Genomic DNA, 20190 nt, shown 5'->3' with positions numbered 1-20190 from the left:
GTTAGCTGCTGGGGGTGCATTAGATTTTTTGGAAGAAAAGGAAAGAAAACCAGCTTAAAATCTCCGCGAAGCCCCTCCAAAGGCTCGTTAGTAAAAGCACTCTTCTGTACAACGGGCTCAGGGGTCCCCCCTTACTCACAGGCTCTCGCAGAATGCTGTGCATGTGCTGCTGTGTTTGGCACGTCCCTTCTTTTCTTAGAGGCGTCTGAGGCGAACCCCAAGCCCGGACTGATCAAAGTGTCATGAGGTTTAAATATTCCAAATCAAGAATCTCCTGCATCTTTTCTCTTATGAGAAAATTCTTTGTAATTTAGGTGCTTTCCTATGTCCTCCCCAATTTTTAAGAGCCTCACCATCATAGAAACCTGAAAACCATTTGGATAATCTTTTTTTTTTAAGATTTTATTTATTTATTTGACAGACAGAGATCACAAGTAGGCAGAGAGGCAGGCAGAGAGAGAGGGGGGAAGCAGGCTCACCACTGAGCAGGGAGCCTGACAAGGGACTCAATCCCAGGACCCTGAGATCATGACCCGAGTTGAAGGCAGAGGCTTTAACCCACCGAGCCACCCAGGCGCCCCACCATTTGGGTAATCTTAAAACCCACATCGAGCTGTGTTTCTAGACCACCCGGCCAAGGGAGCCAGCATGCAGGCAGCTGGAGGAAGAGAAGTGGCTCCTGGGTCCCAGATGGCCGCCGGGCCAGGGGCACAGGCTCCCAGAAGAGCTGACCTTCGGACGGGATCTGGAATGTTGGATGGGGTCCAGTTAGAACCGAGAGGTCTAAATCACACATAGGGGCTGCTCTTTAACTTCTGTGTCCTCTTTACATGTAATTTCTGTCTGTTCTGCGTCCACTTGGCTGCTCTGTAGAATATTCTGTGCTGAGACACAGTGACTGCGGCGCGGCTGTGATGAGGCTCTTGAGGGAAAGAACACAGTTCGGACCCGGTAAACGGAGACGGCTGTCCTTGGCACCGAGAGAAACAGTGGGGCAGGTGATGGCAAAGTGTCCGTGGGGACAAGAACCCCCGCTGTAAAACCTGGGGACACGGGATGCTCTCAAGAGATCCTTCCTTCGCCTGATTCAAATTTGCTGCCTTGATAGGTCATGGCCAAGATTTCTGTTCATTAGCCATGAATCCATCAGCAAACATCTTGTGCACCGCGCGGACTCCCAGATTCCAAACAGGCCCTGGAAGGATGCAGACTGCCGCCCGAGGCCTCAGAGGGCGTGTGCGTGTCTGTCCGTCTGCTGTTCGCCGGGGTGTGGTGGGAAAGTGGTAGGAGCAGTTGCAGGTTTATTTTACTTATTTATTTGAGAGAGCACGTGAGAGGGGACGGGGAGGCGCAGAGGAGAAGCAGGCTTCCCGCCGAGCAGGGAGCCGGATGCGGGCCTCGATCGCAGGACCCCGGGATCATGACCTGAGCCAAAGCCAGACGCTTCGCCAGCTGAGCCCTCCAGACGCCCAAGAGCAGTTGCATTTTTAAACTTAAAATTCAGTGTGACAGTTGCTACCTTTGGTGCTAAGGGCACTTTTCAGAGTGACAATTAGAAAGAACACAGGAGAAGCACCTGTGACAGCAGTCAGAGCTAAATTCTTAAACAGCATGGGGACAAGCAGCAGTGCGACCGCAGCCGGCAGAGGGTCACAGTACACACAGTCACACCCCATAGTCACACACCATCACACCCACACAAAACCACATAGTCATACCCAGTCACAGACCATCACATCCACACACAGTCACAGTCACACACCATCACACACACACAGCCACAATCACACACCATCACACAGTCACACAGTCAACACACAAACCCACCATCACACCCACACACAACCACAGTCATTCCCACAGTCACAGACCATCACACCCACATACTGTCACACTCCACAGTCACACCACATGCACACAATGCGGATGTGAAATTAGCATGAAAAGATACCGCACTTCACACAAAATTTGACAAATCTAATTCAAGAAATACCCACATATAATATCTTCCCATCAGAGTGGAAAAAACAAACATTTTTCAGGTATAGTAGATCCCCCCCATACACTGTAAGTCAGAAGCTGCTGGAGGTGATGGACCGCGGTCCCCAGTGTCTCATACCCACGCCCATCCCCGGACACCCTCCCCACTGCCACGCGACCCCCAGCTCCCCAGAAGGAGAGCTCCTCCTGTTCGTTGTCCAAAGGCATGAGAGCCAGTATGACCGACACACCCAGATGTGTCAGGAGCCCCCGTATGTCTCCCTCACATGCTGGGGTGAGCCTGCATGTGCCAGACGAGGGCCGGCCCTCCAGCCTGAGTCCCGGAGCGCAGCCGCCGCATAGGCGCAGCCGCAGCAGGACTGCCCCGGACGCATTTACCAGGACGTAACATCAGCGAGAGATAAACTTCCACGGTTCATAAGCACTGAGTGCAGGGGTTTTGTGTTTGAAACCTGCAGCTCATCTGGTGAACGCTGACCATAAGACCATAAGACCTTTCAACACAGAGTTGCCTCGCTGGTGACTCACCCACCTGGCAGACAGTTTTCGCTACGGGTGCGACAAGTATGAGGGTTTCCCGCAGCACCGTTTACAGTAACAAAGAAGAGAAGGTAACAGTCTGCATTTCCATCAGTAGGGAAGGCAGCGAAGGAATGAGCATGTGGCCATACAGGGGCGTACGACACATCTGTTAGAAATGGTTTCCAGGGGCGCCTGGGGGGCTCAGTGGGTTAAGCCTCTGCCTTCAGCTCAGGTCATGATCTCAGGGTCCTGGGATCGAGCCCCGCATCGGGCTCTCTGCTCAGGGGCAAGCCTCCCCGTGAGCGTGTGCAGGGACGTGTGCGAGACGGTCCAGCCCTCCGGCTGCCCGGCCATGCTCGGGTCCCAGACCTGTGCTGACTCGTGCTGCAAACGCGAGCCCCCCCTCCTCCCGTGTGGCCTTGCCCTCCGGCTCTGTGTTCCACTCTGTGGGGCCTGAGCTGGGGTTATAAACACCACCATGAGCCGCAAAGACCTTCTAAGTGTACAGGAGGTGTCAGGTGACCGCTGTCCCTGGGGGGGAGCAGGCTGTGCTCAGGAGAGGACAGCCGCCCTCAAGTCCGTGTTCGACGTTTTGTTAAAAAACAAACAAGCAAAACTAAGGCAATAGGATGCAAACTTCAGATTTGATCAAGCTGCCAACTTACATGTCAGTGTTTTTATGTTATTTGACTCTGTTGAGTATATCTGTTCTCGTGTGCGTGTGACCATACAGGAGCGCCTTTGGGCTTTACAGAGGACTCAGGTCACTTCTGGGAAGTGGGGTCAGCAGGGCCTTGCCCTGTCACTCTCTTCTTTAGTGTTTGCATTCCTTTTAGAAACCTATATCACGCTCATGAATTTGGAACCCTGAAAAGAAATAAAATAAAATAAAATAAAATAAAATGAAAAAAATTGAGGAGGCCTGAGTTTCTGACTATGTGGAGGAGATAAAGGCTTCACATTCTCAGAACCTGTGTTTTCTCGTCTGTAAAATACAGTTAGAAGCTACTTTGTAGGGCTGCCGTGAGGATGATGAATTATTCATGGTCAACCTCCTGCAGAACGCCTTTACATAGTAGGAGCTAAATAAATAATAATTGTTTACATTATTAATAAAAGTGTAGGATACGCTCTGTGTGCAAATTTACTCACCCTGAAATGTGCAGAGAAAATAGATGTAGTTTCTTTATTTCTCAATAAGTGATCTGTTCTTCCACATGAGCTCCCCACGGGAAGCATGGATCTTCGAGCCGGGAAACTTAGTTTGATTCAATAATTTAAATGCGCAGCCAGCGTCTCAGTCCCTCGCCCTAAGTGCTGTCTCTTCGGATTTAAACACCTGGACTCTCAGATCCGTGCTGCCCGCCCCTGGGGAGACAGCGTCAGATTTAGCAAATGAAAATGCAGGCCACCCAATTACATTTAATTCCAGGTAAACAACTTTTCTTTTTTTTTTTTTTTGGTGGTAAGTCCAAATACTGTATGGGACATATTCATACTAAAACAAAACAAAACACCGTATTGTTTATCTGAAATTCACATGTAACCAGATGCGCGGCATTTTCTTTGGTCTGTCCTATGTAGTGGGTGAACGGGGGAGGGGGCCACGCGGTGGGGGGAGATAAGGCCCCAGGCCCCCCGGACTTCGGATGTGCACTGGGCAGGGTCTGGGTCCAGTCCCTGGACTGTGGACAGGCTCTGAGGTCCACGGCTGGTGAGACCCACAGTCTGTCTCTCACCTTAGCCGGGGCCTGGCTGGACCAGCCCCATCTGATGGCTCTTCCGTGGCTAATGCTCTTTGGGCCCCGGAATGGGACCTCCACTCGGTAGCCGCTGCAGTGGGGTCGCTAAACCCTCAGAATAGTAGGATCCGTGGCAGGTCCCTGGCTCTCACTGGAGCCCTGGTCATGCGGCCCCAGGAAAGCAGGCACGAGGTTACAGTGAGCCCAGGGAAGGTCAGCACCAGCCAGTCCTCTCCCCAGACAGTACATGTCCTCCAGCTCAGAGTGTCCCTGAGTCCCCAGCCTGAAGCAGAGAGCCAGCAGCGCCCTGGCCACGGTGCCCCCGCCGTGGACCTGCCTCCCTCTGCCTTCCTGCGTCCCGCGTCCCCTCTCTGCCTCCACTGTCCCCAGTCCCCGAGGGCCAAGGGGCAGGCCTCCCCTGCTCCTCCCGGAGGCTCCGTGGCCACCGCTCAGCACACACTCCATGCATATGCAGTCAACACCAGCTGTATTCCGGCCGCCAGCAGGAGCGGCAGTAGGAAAGACAGCGCTTCTCAGTCTTACACCTGGTGCCGTTGAAGACGAGGACAGTGAACAAATACAGAAAATGCCCGTCCTAAGGTCCCAGCTTCACGGAACGGGACAGTGAGCTCTCCAAAGGGGGAGGAAGCGGGGACGGGTAGGGGCTGGCGGTGTGGTCGAGGAGGCTCCCGTCAGGCAAGTGGAGAAGGCATCTCAGCAGAGACCGCACCGAAGGAAACGAGCAAGCCTGCCCGGGTCTGGGGCAGAGGGAGCGGTGGGCGTCCTGCAGGACCTGCCCACGCCCGGCTGGCTGGAACAGAGTGAATTCGCAAAGGGCGCAGAGTGGAGGCCGGAACGGTCGCCTGCCTCTGGCTTACTTTCACCAGGGTCCAGAAAACAATTTGGAAAAGCCCCTTTTGCTCCCTGGACTCTCTCCTTGCTCAAGAAACTAAGGACGTTTGACCACGGCCCGAAGCCACGGAGGCCCCTTTGCCCGGAGCCTGCCCTTCCCTCACCCCTCCAGGCTCTGGGCTCCCCCACGGCCTTGGAGTCAGGAAGCCAACGTAAGGCGGGGGTGGACACACGGCCAGACCTCCGCACAAGAGCCCTGCTGGCTAGTCAGTGTTTGCGAAGCGTCCCAAGAGGCCCGTGGAGAGGCCGACCTCTCCGGGAGGAACCCGTCCACGACGCCACTGGGGTGTCCTTCCTTCGCACTCAAGGCCCCGCCTGGGATTGGCGTCGGCACAGGGCCGTGGAGCAAGGAGGGAGCGAACCCTGAGATGAGTGTGAATATTGGAGTTCGAATCCGCTCCCTTGGGATGCTAAGGGCACGAAGCCAGGCAGGCAGGTCCCGGGCACGCGCGTGTGCACGCTGCAAGGGAGGCCGGACGCTCCTGTGTTTCAGATGAACTAACGGCCTTCTTTCTTTTCTTCTCTGGCTTCTCCTCTCCACCCACTCAGGTCCTGGAGTCCCCACGGTGACAGTGCACAACACGACCGATAAGAGAAGTAAGTGCCTTTTGCTCTTTTCTGGAATCCTCCTGCGTCATGGGAGAAAGCCCAAGTTCTGGGGCAGAATCCTGCCATGTGCTCCTGTTTGGAGACACAGATGGCGCTGGTCAGCGGTTCAGAGCGACCCCCACAATGGCCAGTGTTGGTCAGTGTGGTGGACGGTCAGAGCCACGAAGCCAAAAGATGAGCTGAGGCCCGGAGGCCACTGCGGCCGTGCATGGCCCCGCCCGCACCCCAGGCCCTGCAGCCTGGCCCTCCACGGGGAGGGGGGTCAAGGCTCCGTGGGCACTTGGAGGTTCGTCTACCCTTGTGGGTGGGGGGGGCACCTTCACGGCACAAGGGGCCTTCCCGGGGGACCTCCCAGCACATTTTTGCTTGAAGGGACCCCAGGCAAGTCGACACGCACACCCTTGTGTTTAGTTCTCGTGTAACTCGGGCGCGCCCCCGTCCCAGGCCGACCCTCGTAGAGCTGGGAATGAAGAGAACGTGCGCTCAGCCCCTCTTTCTTGGTCTTCCTCGACCCTGTCCCCAAGGAGCCCCACTGCTTCCTTCCTCCCGACCCCCGACGCCTTCCCACTCCTTCCCACGGTGGTACCACCGGCCCTGGCAGGACCCTGCTCTGCCTTCTAACGGAAAGGCAGACCTCCGGCTCCGAAGGCAGCAGTCACTCTGCCCTTCCCTTGAATATCAAGGCAGCTGGTGTCCGTGACTCTGATTCCCGGCCGGGGCTCGGGCGTCGGGTGCCGCCGGCGTGCAGGGGTGAGGAGCGCGGAAGCCGGAGTCTCCCGGGATCTATTTAGACGCTGGCGAGAAAGTGGCCGAAGTGTTTCAAAGTAGGTAGAACAGATTGATTTTAAAGAGAGCATTCAGAGAATAATCCCAAATGATGACCGGAGTCCCCAAAACTTATCCAGTAATTACTGGAGACTCAAAAGTAGAAGAGAACACCGGAAATCGATTTTTTAAATCACTTAAAGGGCAAAAGAAGTCCAGAAACGGGCTGCCAGACGGATTCGAGACCCACTCAGAACACTTGCGTGGCCGTCAGTGGGGAAGTCACTGTGCCGGCCTGTCTGTTGTCCTCTTGGGGGGTGCGGCGTTCTGGGCACCGCGCCGGCCCTGGACCTCATCTCCGGCACCACTGGGAGCCTTCTGGGAGCCTGTGAGGTCTGGGGTCTGCATCACATGCCCCATAGGGATGGGATGTGACCCGATTATCAGGGCTACACCCCACCCAGCCAAGGCTGCCCCCTCTTGTGGGCACAGGGGCTTGGAGAGTCCTGGGGAGGCTGCCCGAGGGGTTGGGCCGGACGCCCACCTCAAGGCAGGCCTCTGTGGGGTCGACAGACACAGCCGAACATGACAGCCTTGTTTTAAAAAAAAGTGTTCGTGCTCGAATCTCTTGAGCAATGATTTTCCACTTTGAAACATGGAAATATTTCAAAAAACCTCAACTGGAACATCTTTTTGTCTGAAGAGAGCGTGTCCTACTCACTTAGAGGACTGGTTAAAATGTGAGAATTCTATAGAGTGTGAGTGTGTGTGTGTGAGTGTGTGAGTGTGTGTGTGTGAGTGTGTGTATGTGTGAGTGAGTGTGTGTGAGTGTGTGTGTCTGTGAGTGTGTCTGTGAGTGTGTGTATGTGTGAGTGAGTGTGTGTGAGTGTGTGTGTCTGTGAGTGTGTCTGTGAGTGTGTGTATGTGTGAGTGAGTGTGTGTGTGAGTGTGTGTGTCTGTGAGTGTGTGTGTCTGTGTGTCTGTGTGTGTATGTGTGAGTGAGTGTATGTGTGAGTGAGTGTGTCTGTGAGTGTGTGTGAGTGTGTGTATGTGTGAGTGAGTGTGTGTGTGAGTGTGTGTGTCTGTGAGTGTGTGTTTGAGTGTGTGTATGTGTGAGTGAGTGTGTCTGTGAGTGTGTGTGTGAGTGTGTGTATGTGTGAGTGAGTGTGTGTGTGTGTCTGTGAGTGTGTGTATGTGTGAGTGAGTGTATGTGTGAGTGAGTGTGTCTGTGAGTGTGTGTGTGAGTGTGTGTGTGTGTGAGTGAGTGTATGTGTGTGTCTGTGAGTGTGTGTGTGAGTGTGTGTCTGTGAGTGAGTGTATGTGTGAGTGAGTGTGTCTGTGAGTGTGTGTGTGAGTGTGTGTATGTGTGAGTGAGTGTGTGTGTGTCTGTGAGTGTGTGTCTGTGAGTGTGTGTATGTGTGAGTGAGTGTGTCTGTGAGTGTGTGTGTGTGTGTATGTGTGAGTGAGTGTGTGTGTGAGTGTGTTCATACAGCGCACTGTCCGCCGTCAGAAAGAAAGAACCTTACCAGCTGTGACGGCGTGGCTGGAACCGGAGGGTCCTGTGCGGCGGGAACTACGTCCGTCCGAGAAAGACGATCGTGACCCCCTGACACGTAGACTTGAAGAAGCAAGACAGGATCACAGGGGAAGGCAGGGAAAGATCAGATGAGGTGAAACCAGAGCGGGACACGCCGTGTGAACTCCAGGGAACAAACCGGGCCGCTGGAGGGGAGGGGCGGGGTGGGTCCCTGGGGGAGGGGCATTGCGGGGCTCGTGAGGGATCGAGCACTGGGTGTTACCTGCTACTGAAGAATGACAGAATTCTACCCCGGAACAACACACACACAAAAAGTACATAGAAGATTTCCTGATATTTCATGAAGCTTTTCCCTTCTTAAAAGTCTGTGGTCTGATGCGCACCGAACGGGGTGTGTGGTCGGTGTCCTCGCCGGACGCTGCCCCGTGCCGCAGAGGGTGTCGCTCTGGGGGCAGGCTGGGTATGGGGTGCGTGGGACGCCAGGCCCTGTGTTTGAAGTGTCCCGTGAATTTATGATTCTTTCAAAATAAACAGCCTTTTTTCTTTGTTAAATCTATAGTAAAAACACAAAACTGTTTCTAGGTGCTCCCCCCCCCCCTTTTAAGGAAACTGGGTGTGGCTGTGCAGAAAGCCATTGGCTTCAACCCTTTGACTTGCTTCTTTGGAGGACGCTGTTAGGGATCTGCCCACATCAGGGGTGACGCGGCGCCTGCGTCTGGGGAGGCCTTGTGCCCGGTAGCCACACGCGGGTCTGGCCGCGATCACATGTCCAGGGCTGCTGGGGGCCAGGAGCGCGAGCCCGGGGAGCGAAGCCCAGTCCCCACTTGTCCTCGGGTCCCGTGGGCCCGCATATGAACGCCGGCCTGCGTCTTAGGTGCCTCCACGTAATGACACAGGCTGTTTATTCTCTTATAAAATGGGGCAGTGTGCGTGTGGGTGTCTGCACCGTGAGAGCGTCTGGGAAGAATTCTCCCTGTGCCCGCCAGCGCAGGCAGCGGGGACAGCTCTCGGTCCGAGAGGTCTCCCGATTCTGCGGGGAAACCAAGCGACCCCTTTTTTGTCACCGTTGGTGGCTGGCTGTGACAACCCCTCCGCCCGGGCAGCCCCCTGAGTCTAGAGGTTGTACTTGTTGTCCGTATTCTGGGGGGACCCCCAAAAAGAGGTTTTTAGAGAAGCATTTCACTGTTTGGGGTTCAGGGGTCACAGTTGCTGGTGATTCCCGGGGCTGGCGAGCATGGGACGGGAAATGGAAGGATTCTGCCCATGGCCTACACCGGCCCGTGCAGGGGCATCGGGGCGCCTCCCGTGAAGGTGGCACCGTCATGCCGCCAGCTGAGTGCTGAGTCACGGGAGCCGGACAGCGTCTGGGCCATGCAGACGTGGGGTCCTCTCCAACCACGCATCCTCGCAAGCCTGGGCGCTCGGCCGTGTACGGACCCCGGCTGTCCCTCAGCCTGAGCCTCGCTCCGGGGGGAGCTCATCCTGACCCGCCGGTTGCCGTGTCTCTGGTTCTCACTGCAGCCCAGGGTTTTCCGGAACGCGGACGCAGGCCCCCGAGGTGGACACAGAATGACTCCGTGGTTGAGCTGCTGGTGGGGGGGGGTCCGCCCCCCAAGAAGCAGAAGAGGCGTGTCCATCCCCGTGGGTCAGGACGTCAGGCCCGCACGATGGCTCCTTTTCACGCATGAGAATCTCGGGTGTCCCTGGGATCCGGCAGCTGTCCCAACCGCCCAGCCGTGAGACGGCCCGCGCTGCTCCCTGCGTGCGCCCTGTCTGCCGCAGCTCGCCCTACCCGCCCCTGCACGCGTGTCCTTCTGTCCTTTCCGCACTCCAGCGGCTTTGGGGCCAGAGGACAGGGCAAGGGTGAAGTGGGGGGTAGGGGGTCCCCAGTGACTGCGACAGTGCGGGCAGCCTGGCTTCCTGTGCGCGCCAGGGTCACAGCCTCTGACTCCCCATCTTCCTCTTGCCAGTCCCGGCCCTGCCCCGTGCCCCATGCCCCATGTCCTGCTGGCTGCACAGAATGCCGCGAAATAACTCTCCTGCCGGCTCTGTGCCCCTCGGGTAAAATCAGGAACCCGTGGCTGGGTGCGCCACCCCCGGAATCTGAGTGCACATCCCCCAGAAACATGTGCCGTTGAGCCCCGGAGGCTGCAGGTTCAAGGTCAGGATGTCGGCAGGGTGACTGGTTCCAAGGCTGCGGGGGGAGGCGGTCCCCCAGCTCCCGGTGGCGGCCAGCAACCATGCTGGCATTCCTGGGCTAGCACAAGGTCACCGTTCCTCGTCACATGGCCTCCTTGTGTGCAGCCTTGTGTCCAGCTCTCCCCTTCCTATAAGGACACCAGTAGTCATGCTGGATTAGGACCCTCATGGCCTCAGCCCAACTTGCTTCTGCTGCAAAGACCCTGATTCCAAATACGGCCACCGTCAGAGGGACTGGGGGCGAGGGCGTCCGCATGTGTGAGGGACACAGTCCGACACACGACAGCAGAACAAGGGTTTGTCGTTTGCTCCTGTGAAACCCAGGTCGGGGGATCCTTGTCGCTGTCCCGGGAGGAAGCCCATCACCATCGCCCCCGCTTCTGGCCACGTGGGCGGGAAGAAAGAAAAGAAGGTTGTGTGGGATTCGTTGCATCGAGGCCCAGCGGAGGTCGGCGTCCTTCCCAGCACACGGGATTCCCGCACGGGGACCCACTGAGAGGCCAGAGAGGCCCCGGAAGGAGGGAGACAGGCCGACGGGTGCGAGCAGCCCCTGTACACGGGAAGGTCTAGGACACAACAGGCCGCCTTTGCCCGTCCCCGAGAGGGGAGTGGCGGGGGCGAACTTACTGGCCGTTTCTGTGCAGCTCACTCGTCCTGAGCGAGCCCGTCAGATACGGCCCTGTGCTGGCCTGTGCGGCTGCCTCCGGCGACCCCAGAGAGCAGACAGGCGTGCCCAGTGCCAGAGGGGTCCCTACGAGGGGGTGGACCCCACCCCACCAAGGAGGGTTCTCTGACTGCGGCGGGGAGCACCAGCGCCCAGCCTGGGGATGCGGGAAGCGGGGAGGAGAGGTGCCACCGCGCGGACCCAGCGGAGGGGAGCACGGGGGGAGATGGGGGCTTGGGACCCTCCCTACCTGCACTCGTGGGGCTTGGGACCCTCCCCTACCTGCAGTCGTGGGGCTTGGGACCCTCCCCTACCTGCACTCGTGGGGCTTGGGACCCTCCCCTACCTGCACTCGTGGGGCTTGGGACCCTCCCCTACCTGCACTCGTGGGGCTTGGGACCCTCCCCTACCTGCACTCGTGGGGCTTGGGACCCACCCCTACCTGCACTCGTGAGCCCAGAGTCAGCAGAGGGCACAGAAGACAAATGTCCTGACAGACCCAAACACACAGGAGAAGCCATGGAGGCCCGTGTTTAGTGCCCGGTGGGAGAGGAGGTGTGAGTTCTGGGTGTGGATCTAACCCGGAGTCGAGGTCTCCAAGACCTGAAGGGAGCCGTGAGCCTTCACTTAGGGCTCTGAGAAAATCGGCTGCCGTCCTTCTAATCTGGCAGGGATTGGAGATTTGGGTTATCTTTGTGATTTTTTTTTTCAAGTCCTCGTTGTCCCCACTCTGCCGTAGGAATCCCCGGCTGACGAGCGGCCTCGGGGTGGAGGGTAGGTAGGACGAGGGCCGAGTGGGGTTTATCGAGCTCACGGGCATGGGGTTGCTGTGCATACGGGGCTCACCGCAGGAAAGAAGAGAAACCCGTTTCGTTCTGGGAATCTGAGATTCGGGAGTGAGCAGATACTAGATGACAATGGACGGGACGGAACGTCTTCATTCCAAGGCGGAAGGTGCAGGTCGGTCCTCACGCCCCGGGTACAGTGGTCTGGGGAGGCCGTGGGCCATGGGCCTGCCCACCCCGCAGCCTCTGTGCCCGCCTCTGGGCTCCCTCCGTCTGGATTTGCTGTGGTCATCTCCGTCCCCCGTGTCCTCAGCAGGCGCCAGACGCACGACCTCGCTGGTCAGATGCAACACGTCACTCCCGAGGGCTGTGGCGGTCGCAGGGACGGTCGAAGGGCACATGACGCAGCTCCTACTCCTCACCGACAAGCCCGGAGGAGGGCGACCCGGCTCCACGTCTCGGATGAACACTGGGGCTCTGGGATTGCAGAAATCACCAACGGCGAACACACTGTTTCTCCTGGAACTCGGATGCACCAAGAGCAGATCATCTGAATTCTCTCAAAAGAGAGAAAAGAAGAAAGGAAGGAAGGCAGAGAAACAGCAAACCGCAGCGCGCTCCCGTTGTTTTGAAGATGGGGTCAAATGTTCGGATTTTTCAGGTCAGGAAGTCAGTCAGTGAATGTGGACGGAAGCCGGCGGTGCGGGCTTCACGCGGATGTTGGGACGTGCAAAGGAATCTGGAGCAGGAGACCCAAACCCCGGCAGCCCCCGGCCCCTGCCCCGTCCCAGAGGGGGACAGCGCAGACAGCTGTGGGCCCTCCTGGGTCGTGAGAGCTGGACGCTGCGGGCCGGGGCTCACGGCAGAGCCTGCACTGAGAGTTCCAGCCTCTGGTTCTGTTGTGTTGTCGTCATCGTCTAAACCAGGTTCTCTGATCACAGCTCCCCAAATCAACCCCGGGTTAGTCTGACTCTGCGCCAGGTCCCTCGCCGTGTTTAAACCTCGTGTGTCGGGAAGGCCGTGCTGCCTGGCTGTGTGGACGGAGACGGGACGTGGGCGCTGGGTGCGCACGGCAGTGACAGTGGCCCCCCCGGCTCTCGGGAAGGTGACTGTGGGGCACGCCGTGGGAAGCCTGGTCTGCCAGCGAGTGTGCGGCCTGTGCGCGTGGCAGCTCCGGGCCCCGAGGACAGAAGCTTCGGGAACGATGCCGGTCTGCTGGAGAGAGGCCCCGGCCAGGTCAGGGCCGGTCGGCACGGCCGCCCCAGCCGCGCTCTGCCACGTGAAACGCCTGCTTGAGAATTCTTTGTCCTCTCTCCCCCTCCCCGCTGACCCCAGCGCCACCCTGGGGATACGTGACTTCTTTCCTGCCTTGCGAGCAGAGCCTGCGGCCGCGTTCACAGATGTGACTCTGAATTATTTAGAAGCGGCTTCCCGAAGAACGTAATTATGGCTGGGACCCAAGTACACTCATGTGGGGCTTGGGCATTCCTACCACTTAGGTGCCGGGCAGGTAAGCCACAAAACCACAGTCACTACGTGGCTGGTGTTACCATGAGGGCGGACAGCTCGGCTCCTCGGACGCGCCGTCCAGGCTGTGGCCCGGCTGCGAGAGGCCCGGACACGCCGGCGGGGCAAGGAGACCCCACCACGGGGCGTGATCTCCGGGCACTCGCTCCTGTGCCTCTCCTTCCCGTGGACACAGAAGGGCGGCCACTGCCTTTGTCCCCCGCAGGTCGGCTGCCCGTTGGCTTCTGGCAGATTCTGGTCCCATTTCACTGAACGCGGCCAAGAGGGGACCCCGCAGTGCCGTGAGCAGCAGGGTCTGGGACAGCCCGCGGGCCATGGCGCACCCGTCCGCAGGGGCCCAGCCGGGGTGGGGGCGGCCCCTCTGAGCCGGTCCGCGCGCCTGCCGTCTCACTGTGTCCAGATCTGATAATAGCTAATTCCGCCAAATATTAGAGGGGGCTCACATTTAATTAAGGAGTGGCCATTTGTATGCTCCCAACGGGAGGTCCCCGTGGCCGTGAAGTCAAAAGAAGGGTCCTTCGGGAACACGCCAATCTTCTCCTATTTCCTCTGCTGAGCTCCTGCCTTCTTTGAATGCAATTATGGGAACAAATAAAATGGCTTAACTCAACTCCCCCGTGGGCCAGCCAGCTCTCTGCTGATAAAACCAGCTGTGTGGGCAATCATTAAATGAGAAATCTAATATTTAACTAAATTTAATAGTCTGTTGCTTTGGTGCCTCTGTGAAGGGTGGGATTTCGGGGCAGAGGCGAGCTATTCAGGCAGAGTCCACGGGGTCTGTGCTCCATTCGAATATCACGTGCCCCCCGCTCGAAGCCGGAGCTCTGGGGTCCAGGAGTGGGAGGGCTGTTCCTGTGGCGAGCGTGGGTTCTCCGTAACTCCAGGCGAGCTGAGCTCGGTGGGCAGCAAAAACACACTGCAAACTACGTGTGAAATTTCTCCTTCAGGATCGGCGTTAGAGGTTGCCGAGTGATGTCAGAAGTACCGGATCCAGGGAGGCCTGGGGGGCTCAGTTGGTTAAGCGTCTGCCTTCAGCTCAGGTCCTGATCCCAGCATCCTGGGATCGAGTCCCGCATCAGGCTCCTTGCTCTGTAGGGAGCCTGCTTCTCCCTCTGCCACTCTGTCTGCCTGTGTGCTCGCTCGCTCTCTCTTTCTCTGACAAATAAATAAATAAAAATATTTTTTTAAAAAGAAAGAAAGAGAAATAAATAAATAAATAAATAAATACTGGATCCAAACGCACACACGGCGAGAGGAGCATAATAATCCGTGAAAGGCTCTGTAGGTTCTTCAGTTTCGGAAGCCGGTAGTCCGGGCTGGCCTCGCCACCAGCAGACTTCCCCAGCGGAGACTGTGACCCGCACCCCAGGAGCGTGCTGCTGCCTCCTGGGAGCTGTGGCCCACCTTTGTTCCCATTAGTGCCGCTAATTGCCCTTGTCCGGCTTGACCCGCGTGTATACACTTGGCCTAGAAGGATGGCGGGCTCTTCGATGACCCCGGGAGACCTGAGCACTGGCTCCGCAGTGAGCGCAAGTCTGGGCAGCGTGCATGAATTGCGTCCTGATCCGGGCGTTAACTCAGTATTGACGTGCGCTGGTCACAAGTCCTTCTAGCGCTGCACGCTTTCCAGTCGGTGTAATGAAGTGTGCTTTGGTTCTGTGGTGGGAAGCAGGGGGGCGGGGAAGCCTCCCATGGTGTCAACTCTTACTGCTCGAGAGGCCTGGAACACGCAGGAGGAACCCCCCACCCCACCCAGGCCCTCGCAGCTTCCTGTCCAGCGGATCCTTCTTGGGGCCGTGGAAACGGGGCCATGGGGAGTCCGGGAGAAGGACTGGGGTGGAAACCCAGACTCGGCTTCAGGGGAGATAACGTCATTTCTGGAGTATGGATTGGATGTCTACATCTACGCGGGTGACTGGAAACTCGTGTGGTTTTTCTCTGGGATAGGACCGAGCACTGATGCCTCGGGTGTTGGAGGTCAGGGAAAGGCAGTCGGGCAAATGACCACAACCCTTACCGTTGTGTTCAGAGCGGGTACCCAAGCTGGGCTTCTATTTGTGGATGTCATGTTTGGCCTGAGGGAGGAGCCAACAAAGAAAGTTCCAGTCATGGGGGTCAGTGACTGTGCCAAGGTCCTGTGGCAGCAGAGACTTGGGAAAATGTGATTTTCCTGCTCTCTGCAGAGCTGCCTTCTAGACTTCTGCCCTACTATTGGGACGAGAACACAAATAAGAAGTACTTCCGGTCTCACAGACCAGCTCCTCTCCCCTGGCAGTGCCCTCCCACAACACTGCTAAAGGGCTGAGGGCACTAAATGAGATGTATTTATTTATTATTTTAGAGAGAGAAAGAGAGAGCACAGCGGGGAGGGAGGGGCAGAGAGAGGGAGAGAATCTCCGCCTCGCGCAGAGCCAGATGTGGGGCTCGATCTCACCACCCTGAGATCATGACTTGGGCCAAAATCAAGAATCAAAAAATTGAGCCCCCCGGGCACCCCATGGGTGAGGGCATTTAGACTCAACAAAAGCGAGTGCTATGTGGGCTCTCTGAGGAGTCCAGGCAGGGGTGTGGGGCAGGCTGAGGGGCACGCCCGCCACCCTGGGCCAGCGCCCCTGCCCCAACTTGTGTGCGTGACCCCGAGGTACAGTGTGCCCTCTCTCAGCCACATCTCCAGGTCTCAGGGTTCAGGTCGTCTGCCTGGACCTCCCGGTATATCCCTTGCAGACACAGTGTCCAAACCCACTGTCTACAAAGGACACCATCTCTTGCCTGCCGCACAATGTTCAGAATCTTCCATGGTTTGGGTCCAGCTTAAGGGGTTTTTTATTTTTAACTCTCTCTACTTGAAAACGAGCATTACCGTTTCCTCCACGCCCCCTTTCATCAAAGCTTAATTTTCAAATACGTGTCCAGCACCTTTTAAAACATTTTTGGTTTTGTCTGTTTGCTCATCGCCGTTCTGGAACTGTCCCTGTCCACGGGCGGCTGCGGGACTTTGCCGGCCCCACTCACAGACAGGCCCTCAGGTCCCTGGTGGCCACGTGTCCTTCAGAGAAAACCACTCGGTGCCCGAGTCCCCTGATTCTGGGCCATACTGGGCCTCCGTGCGCCGTCATGGAGTGACTCGTGGTCTGTCGTTCTGAAAGGGAGTTGTTACGGGAAGCTTTCCTGTTCCCGGAGCGCTGCTTGTGGTGTGAGTCCGCTCGGGCAAGTATTCATGAGTGTGTCAGAGCTATTTCAGGAGCCAGAGCTGGAGCTCCTTGACGAAAGGTTTCCGTTTCTAGTGGGCCACTAGGTGTCCCCATGCGTGGGCTCCACATGAGAGAGGCCGGGTGGTTTTTGTTACGGAGCAGATGGTGACGGAGGACGAAGGGCCTCTGCAGCAGGAAATCGGTGACGTGGGCTGACGAGGGGCGTCCGTGCCGCTGGGGAAACACCGCCCGGGCTCACTTGCCCGTGAGGACCCAGCCCAGGCTATGCCGTCTTCTGCTAATTTGGAGGCAAAAGGGCCGGTCCCACTGTGCTGTACCCTCTGGTCCCCGTGGCTTTAGGGCCAACTGGTAGGGACATCCAGATTAGGGTGTCCTAAACCAGATCCCATCATGAGTCGGATAAGAGATCTGAATCCACTTTTCCTGCAAAATTTGAATGAAGAGCACACTCCAGCCTCTACCCTCCTTGCCTTCTGTGGTCATCGTGGCCGCGGGGTTTGGAAGGTCATCCGTCCTAACAGATATGTGATGGTGGTTTTCTGAAACCAGCAGTTTGGGGATGAAACAAACCCAGACCAGGACGCCTCGGTGGCTCAGTCAGTGAAGCGTCTGCCTTCAGCTCAGGTCATGATCCCCGGGTCCTGGGATCGAGCCCCGCATCGGGCTTCACGCTCAGCAGGGAACCCGATGCTCCCTCTCCCACTCCCCCTGCTTATGCTCTCTCTCTCTCAAATAAATAAAACCTTAAAAGAAAGAAACACCCAGCCCTATGCATGTGAGTGGAGGTGCCATGGGAACCACAACCTGTGGGCGGTGGAGGGTCTACCTGAGACGGGGGAGAAAACCCTCCATCTGCCCAAGCCCCTGCCCTGAGGACAGGGCGTCCCCCTTGCCTCAGTTTCCTGGTCTGCACAAAAGAAATAACAACCATCCCCTCCGGGCCTGACGTAGGAAATTGCGGGCTGACCCGCAGGAAGGCCCGTGGCTTCAGTAAGTGATCGCTGAGTCTGAATGTGCCGATTTTCTTTCTCTCTTAGAAATGTTTGATCTAGAAACAAACGAGCGTGTACAGAAGGCCGTACGTGACCGACAGATGCCCAAGGTGGAATACAGGAAGGTCGAGGTTGATGATTACAGTAAGTGCCACATTGTCCTCCTGCGAGCGGACGCCCGGAGGCCAGCAGGGGACTGCAGTGCCCTGAGGCTCCCCCGCGCCCCACTGCCCGGCCTCCGGGCTGGACACGCATCCCAGTCCGCGCGGTGGAGTGGGGGACGCGGGCGGGGCTCATGGGGGAGCGCATCCCGCCCTGGGCCTGCTGTGCTCAGAACCAAGACACCCCTGGGGCAACAGACCAAAAAAGCAGTGGAGCATGGATGTCTGTCCTCAAGGGGCTGACCGTGAATGAGGTCCCAGGCCGAACTTCTCTCCTTCGGGGGAAACCAGTCATGACACCATCCAGAGGAAACATCCTTCCTCAGAAATTTCTTTTCTGTTCGTCTGATGTTTTCCTGCTTCATCGTCTAAGCTCCCGGTGATGCTCATGGCCGAGGAGGCATCCTTGGGACTGGAGAGATGGTCCCACGAAGGGCTGGCGTGCTGTCACACCCGAGAGCACCCAGCACTTGGCCTTTCCTTGTGTCCCTCTTTGTCTCGGGCTGTCCCTTCTCTTTACGAGCACGGACGCTGTGCTGGATCCCCGGGCCCCTGGCCAGAAGTGGACTCGTGTCTCCCAGAGGGAAGCCGAGTCCTTGTAGCCTCGCTACCCCTCTCGAAAGAGGGCCGCCGGGGTCAACCCAGCCCACCCTGGCAGCCTCCCTGCCTGCCAGATGTTTGCCCTTGGAAACCCCACGTACACAACGCCCCCACACACGTCTGTCTTCCCCCCAGAGCTCTGTCCCTGCTTTGGGGGGCAGCACCTTTCCTTCTCCCAAACAAGGTCGGCTCCAACCTTCATTCAGCTTCTCAAAAAGCTTTCCTCTCCTGGGCGGACTCGGCCGGACTAACCGTCACTGCTGGAGCTCTTTGTTGAAGGCGAGTAGGTCACCAGGGGTCGACGGAGAGGGTTGAGATGAAGGAGCGATGTCTGAACTGCAGGGGTGGGGGTGGGGGTCGTTGTGCCCCTGCCTGTGTTGGCCGCCCTAGCCCACCCCTGGAGGCTCCTGCCCTACCGCTCCCTTACAGAGGGGCAGTGGCTCCTCACCTGGGCCAGCAGGCCCAGGGGCATTAGTAAGCATCCCCTTATAAGAAAAAAACACAGCGACCTGACAGTCTGTGACCTCCCAAGGTTAGGAGCCCAGGCTCACCCCCATGAAACAGAAGCAGAGTGACCCAGACAGTGTATATGACCAAGAAATGCCCAGGAGTTCAGGACAGCATGAGTGGACTGGTGTCACCTGAAGGTTCCCAGGAAGGTGGGACTAGGACAGGGTCCTTGGAGTGGGCTTTCCAGCGGCCGCAGGAGGGGAGAGTGCTGCCCGGGAGGGAGCAGCACGAGCCGGCGCTCACTGAGGAGAGAGTCCGGAGCCTGACCTCGACTCATGTCGGGGAGAGTCCCCACATGTCCGTGGACCCACAGGGAGCGCTCACTCAGAAGCACCTTCAGTCCATCCACAGGCTGCTGGCCGAAACACCCTGGTCCTATCAGTGGGCCCTGCCGCGTCTGTGTTAGAGCTTGTCTCCACGGTGCTGAGCTGGGGTTACGCACTCACTTCTGAAAATCAAGAAATACGGTGCGTGCCAAATCCTGACCCCTGCCTCTGAGCCCCGAGGCTTTCTCTTTTATTTATTTATTTTTTAAAGATTTTATTTATTTATTTGAGAGAGAAACAGTGAGAGAGAGCATGAGCGAGGAGAAGGTCAGAGAGCAAAGCAGACTCCCCATGGAGCTGGGAGCCTGATGTGGGACTCGATCCCGGGACTCCGGGATCATGACCTGAGCCGAAGGCAGTCGTCCAACCAACTGAGCCACCCAGGCGTCCCGAGGCTTTCTCTTTTAAAAGACCCCAAAGGTGATCCTCCTGATGAAGGAGATAAATGGGGAAGGGTCTGGGGGCAGGAGAAGAAACAAACTGGAAAACCACACATTTGCCCCCACCGGGAGATGTGGTGAGGGCCCTGGGGGTCTCTTGCTGCAGGTCCAAGGGTCACTCCCGCCACCTCCCTGCCCGCTGAGTTTCTCCTGGGTCTCCACGAGATGCGCTCCGATTCCGCAGGACCCACTCGGCCCGGAGCCCTGGGCAGCTTTGGGCGTCCAGGGACTGGCAGGCCCAGCAGGGGGCTCCCAGGCAGCGGCGAGCCCAGCAGGGGGCGCCCAGGCAGCAGCGAGCCCAGCAGGGGGCACTCATGGAAGCCGAAGGCCCCGCAGGGAGCCGTGGGCCCAGCAGGGGGCGCCCAGGCAGCGGCGAGCCCAGCAGGGGGCGCTCATGGAAGCGGAAGGCCCCGCAGGGGGCGCCCAGGCAGGCTGATTGGCCAGAGCGGGAAGAGCAGTAAACCAAAGGACAGAGCTGAAAACGAGGGGGCAGAAAGCTCACAAGACCAGCAAATGAGGACACACAGGAGCCGCGGGAATCCAAGCTCTGATGGCCATCAGGAGACACAGGGGCACACCAGCAAGAAGCACGGGCGTGTGGCCCGGGGTGACACCAGCTCCTGATGGATTCCCCCGAGTCTCGGCTTGTTTGTCTTAAATCCCACCCCTGTCCCTGCTGCTCCGTG

At 57.8% G+C, this 20190-nt stretch overlaps 1 protein-coding gene across 4 annotated transcripts in view; it reads left to right on the top strand.

The window, feature by feature from the left end:
- DPP6 (dipeptidyl peptidase like 6) overlaps positions 1-20190 on the top strand; it is an 854966-nt gene that overhangs the window by 816240 nt on the left and 18536 nt on the right. For all 4 annotated transcript variants that reach the window (XM_032304848.1, XM_032304850.1, XM_032304847.1 and 1 more), the window contains exons 17-18: positions 5727-5774; positions 17513-17611. In XM_032304848.1, the coding sequence (XP_032160739.1) occupies positions 5727-5774; positions 17513-17611 (147 nt within the window). The remainder of the gene's footprint in view (positions 1-5726; positions 5775-17512; positions 17612-20190) is intronic.

Source organism: Mustela erminea, chromosome 11 (assembly GCF_009829155.1).
Source record: "Mustela erminea isolate mMusErm1 chromosome 11, mMusErm1.Pri, whole genome shotgun sequence".
In the NCBI taxonomy this organism is placed as follows: domain Eukaryota; kingdom Metazoa; phylum Chordata; class Mammalia; order Carnivora; family Mustelidae; genus Mustela; species Mustela erminea.
The sequence above is the reverse complement of the archived record's forward strand: the minus strand, read 5'-3'. Positions and strand labels throughout refer to the sequence as shown.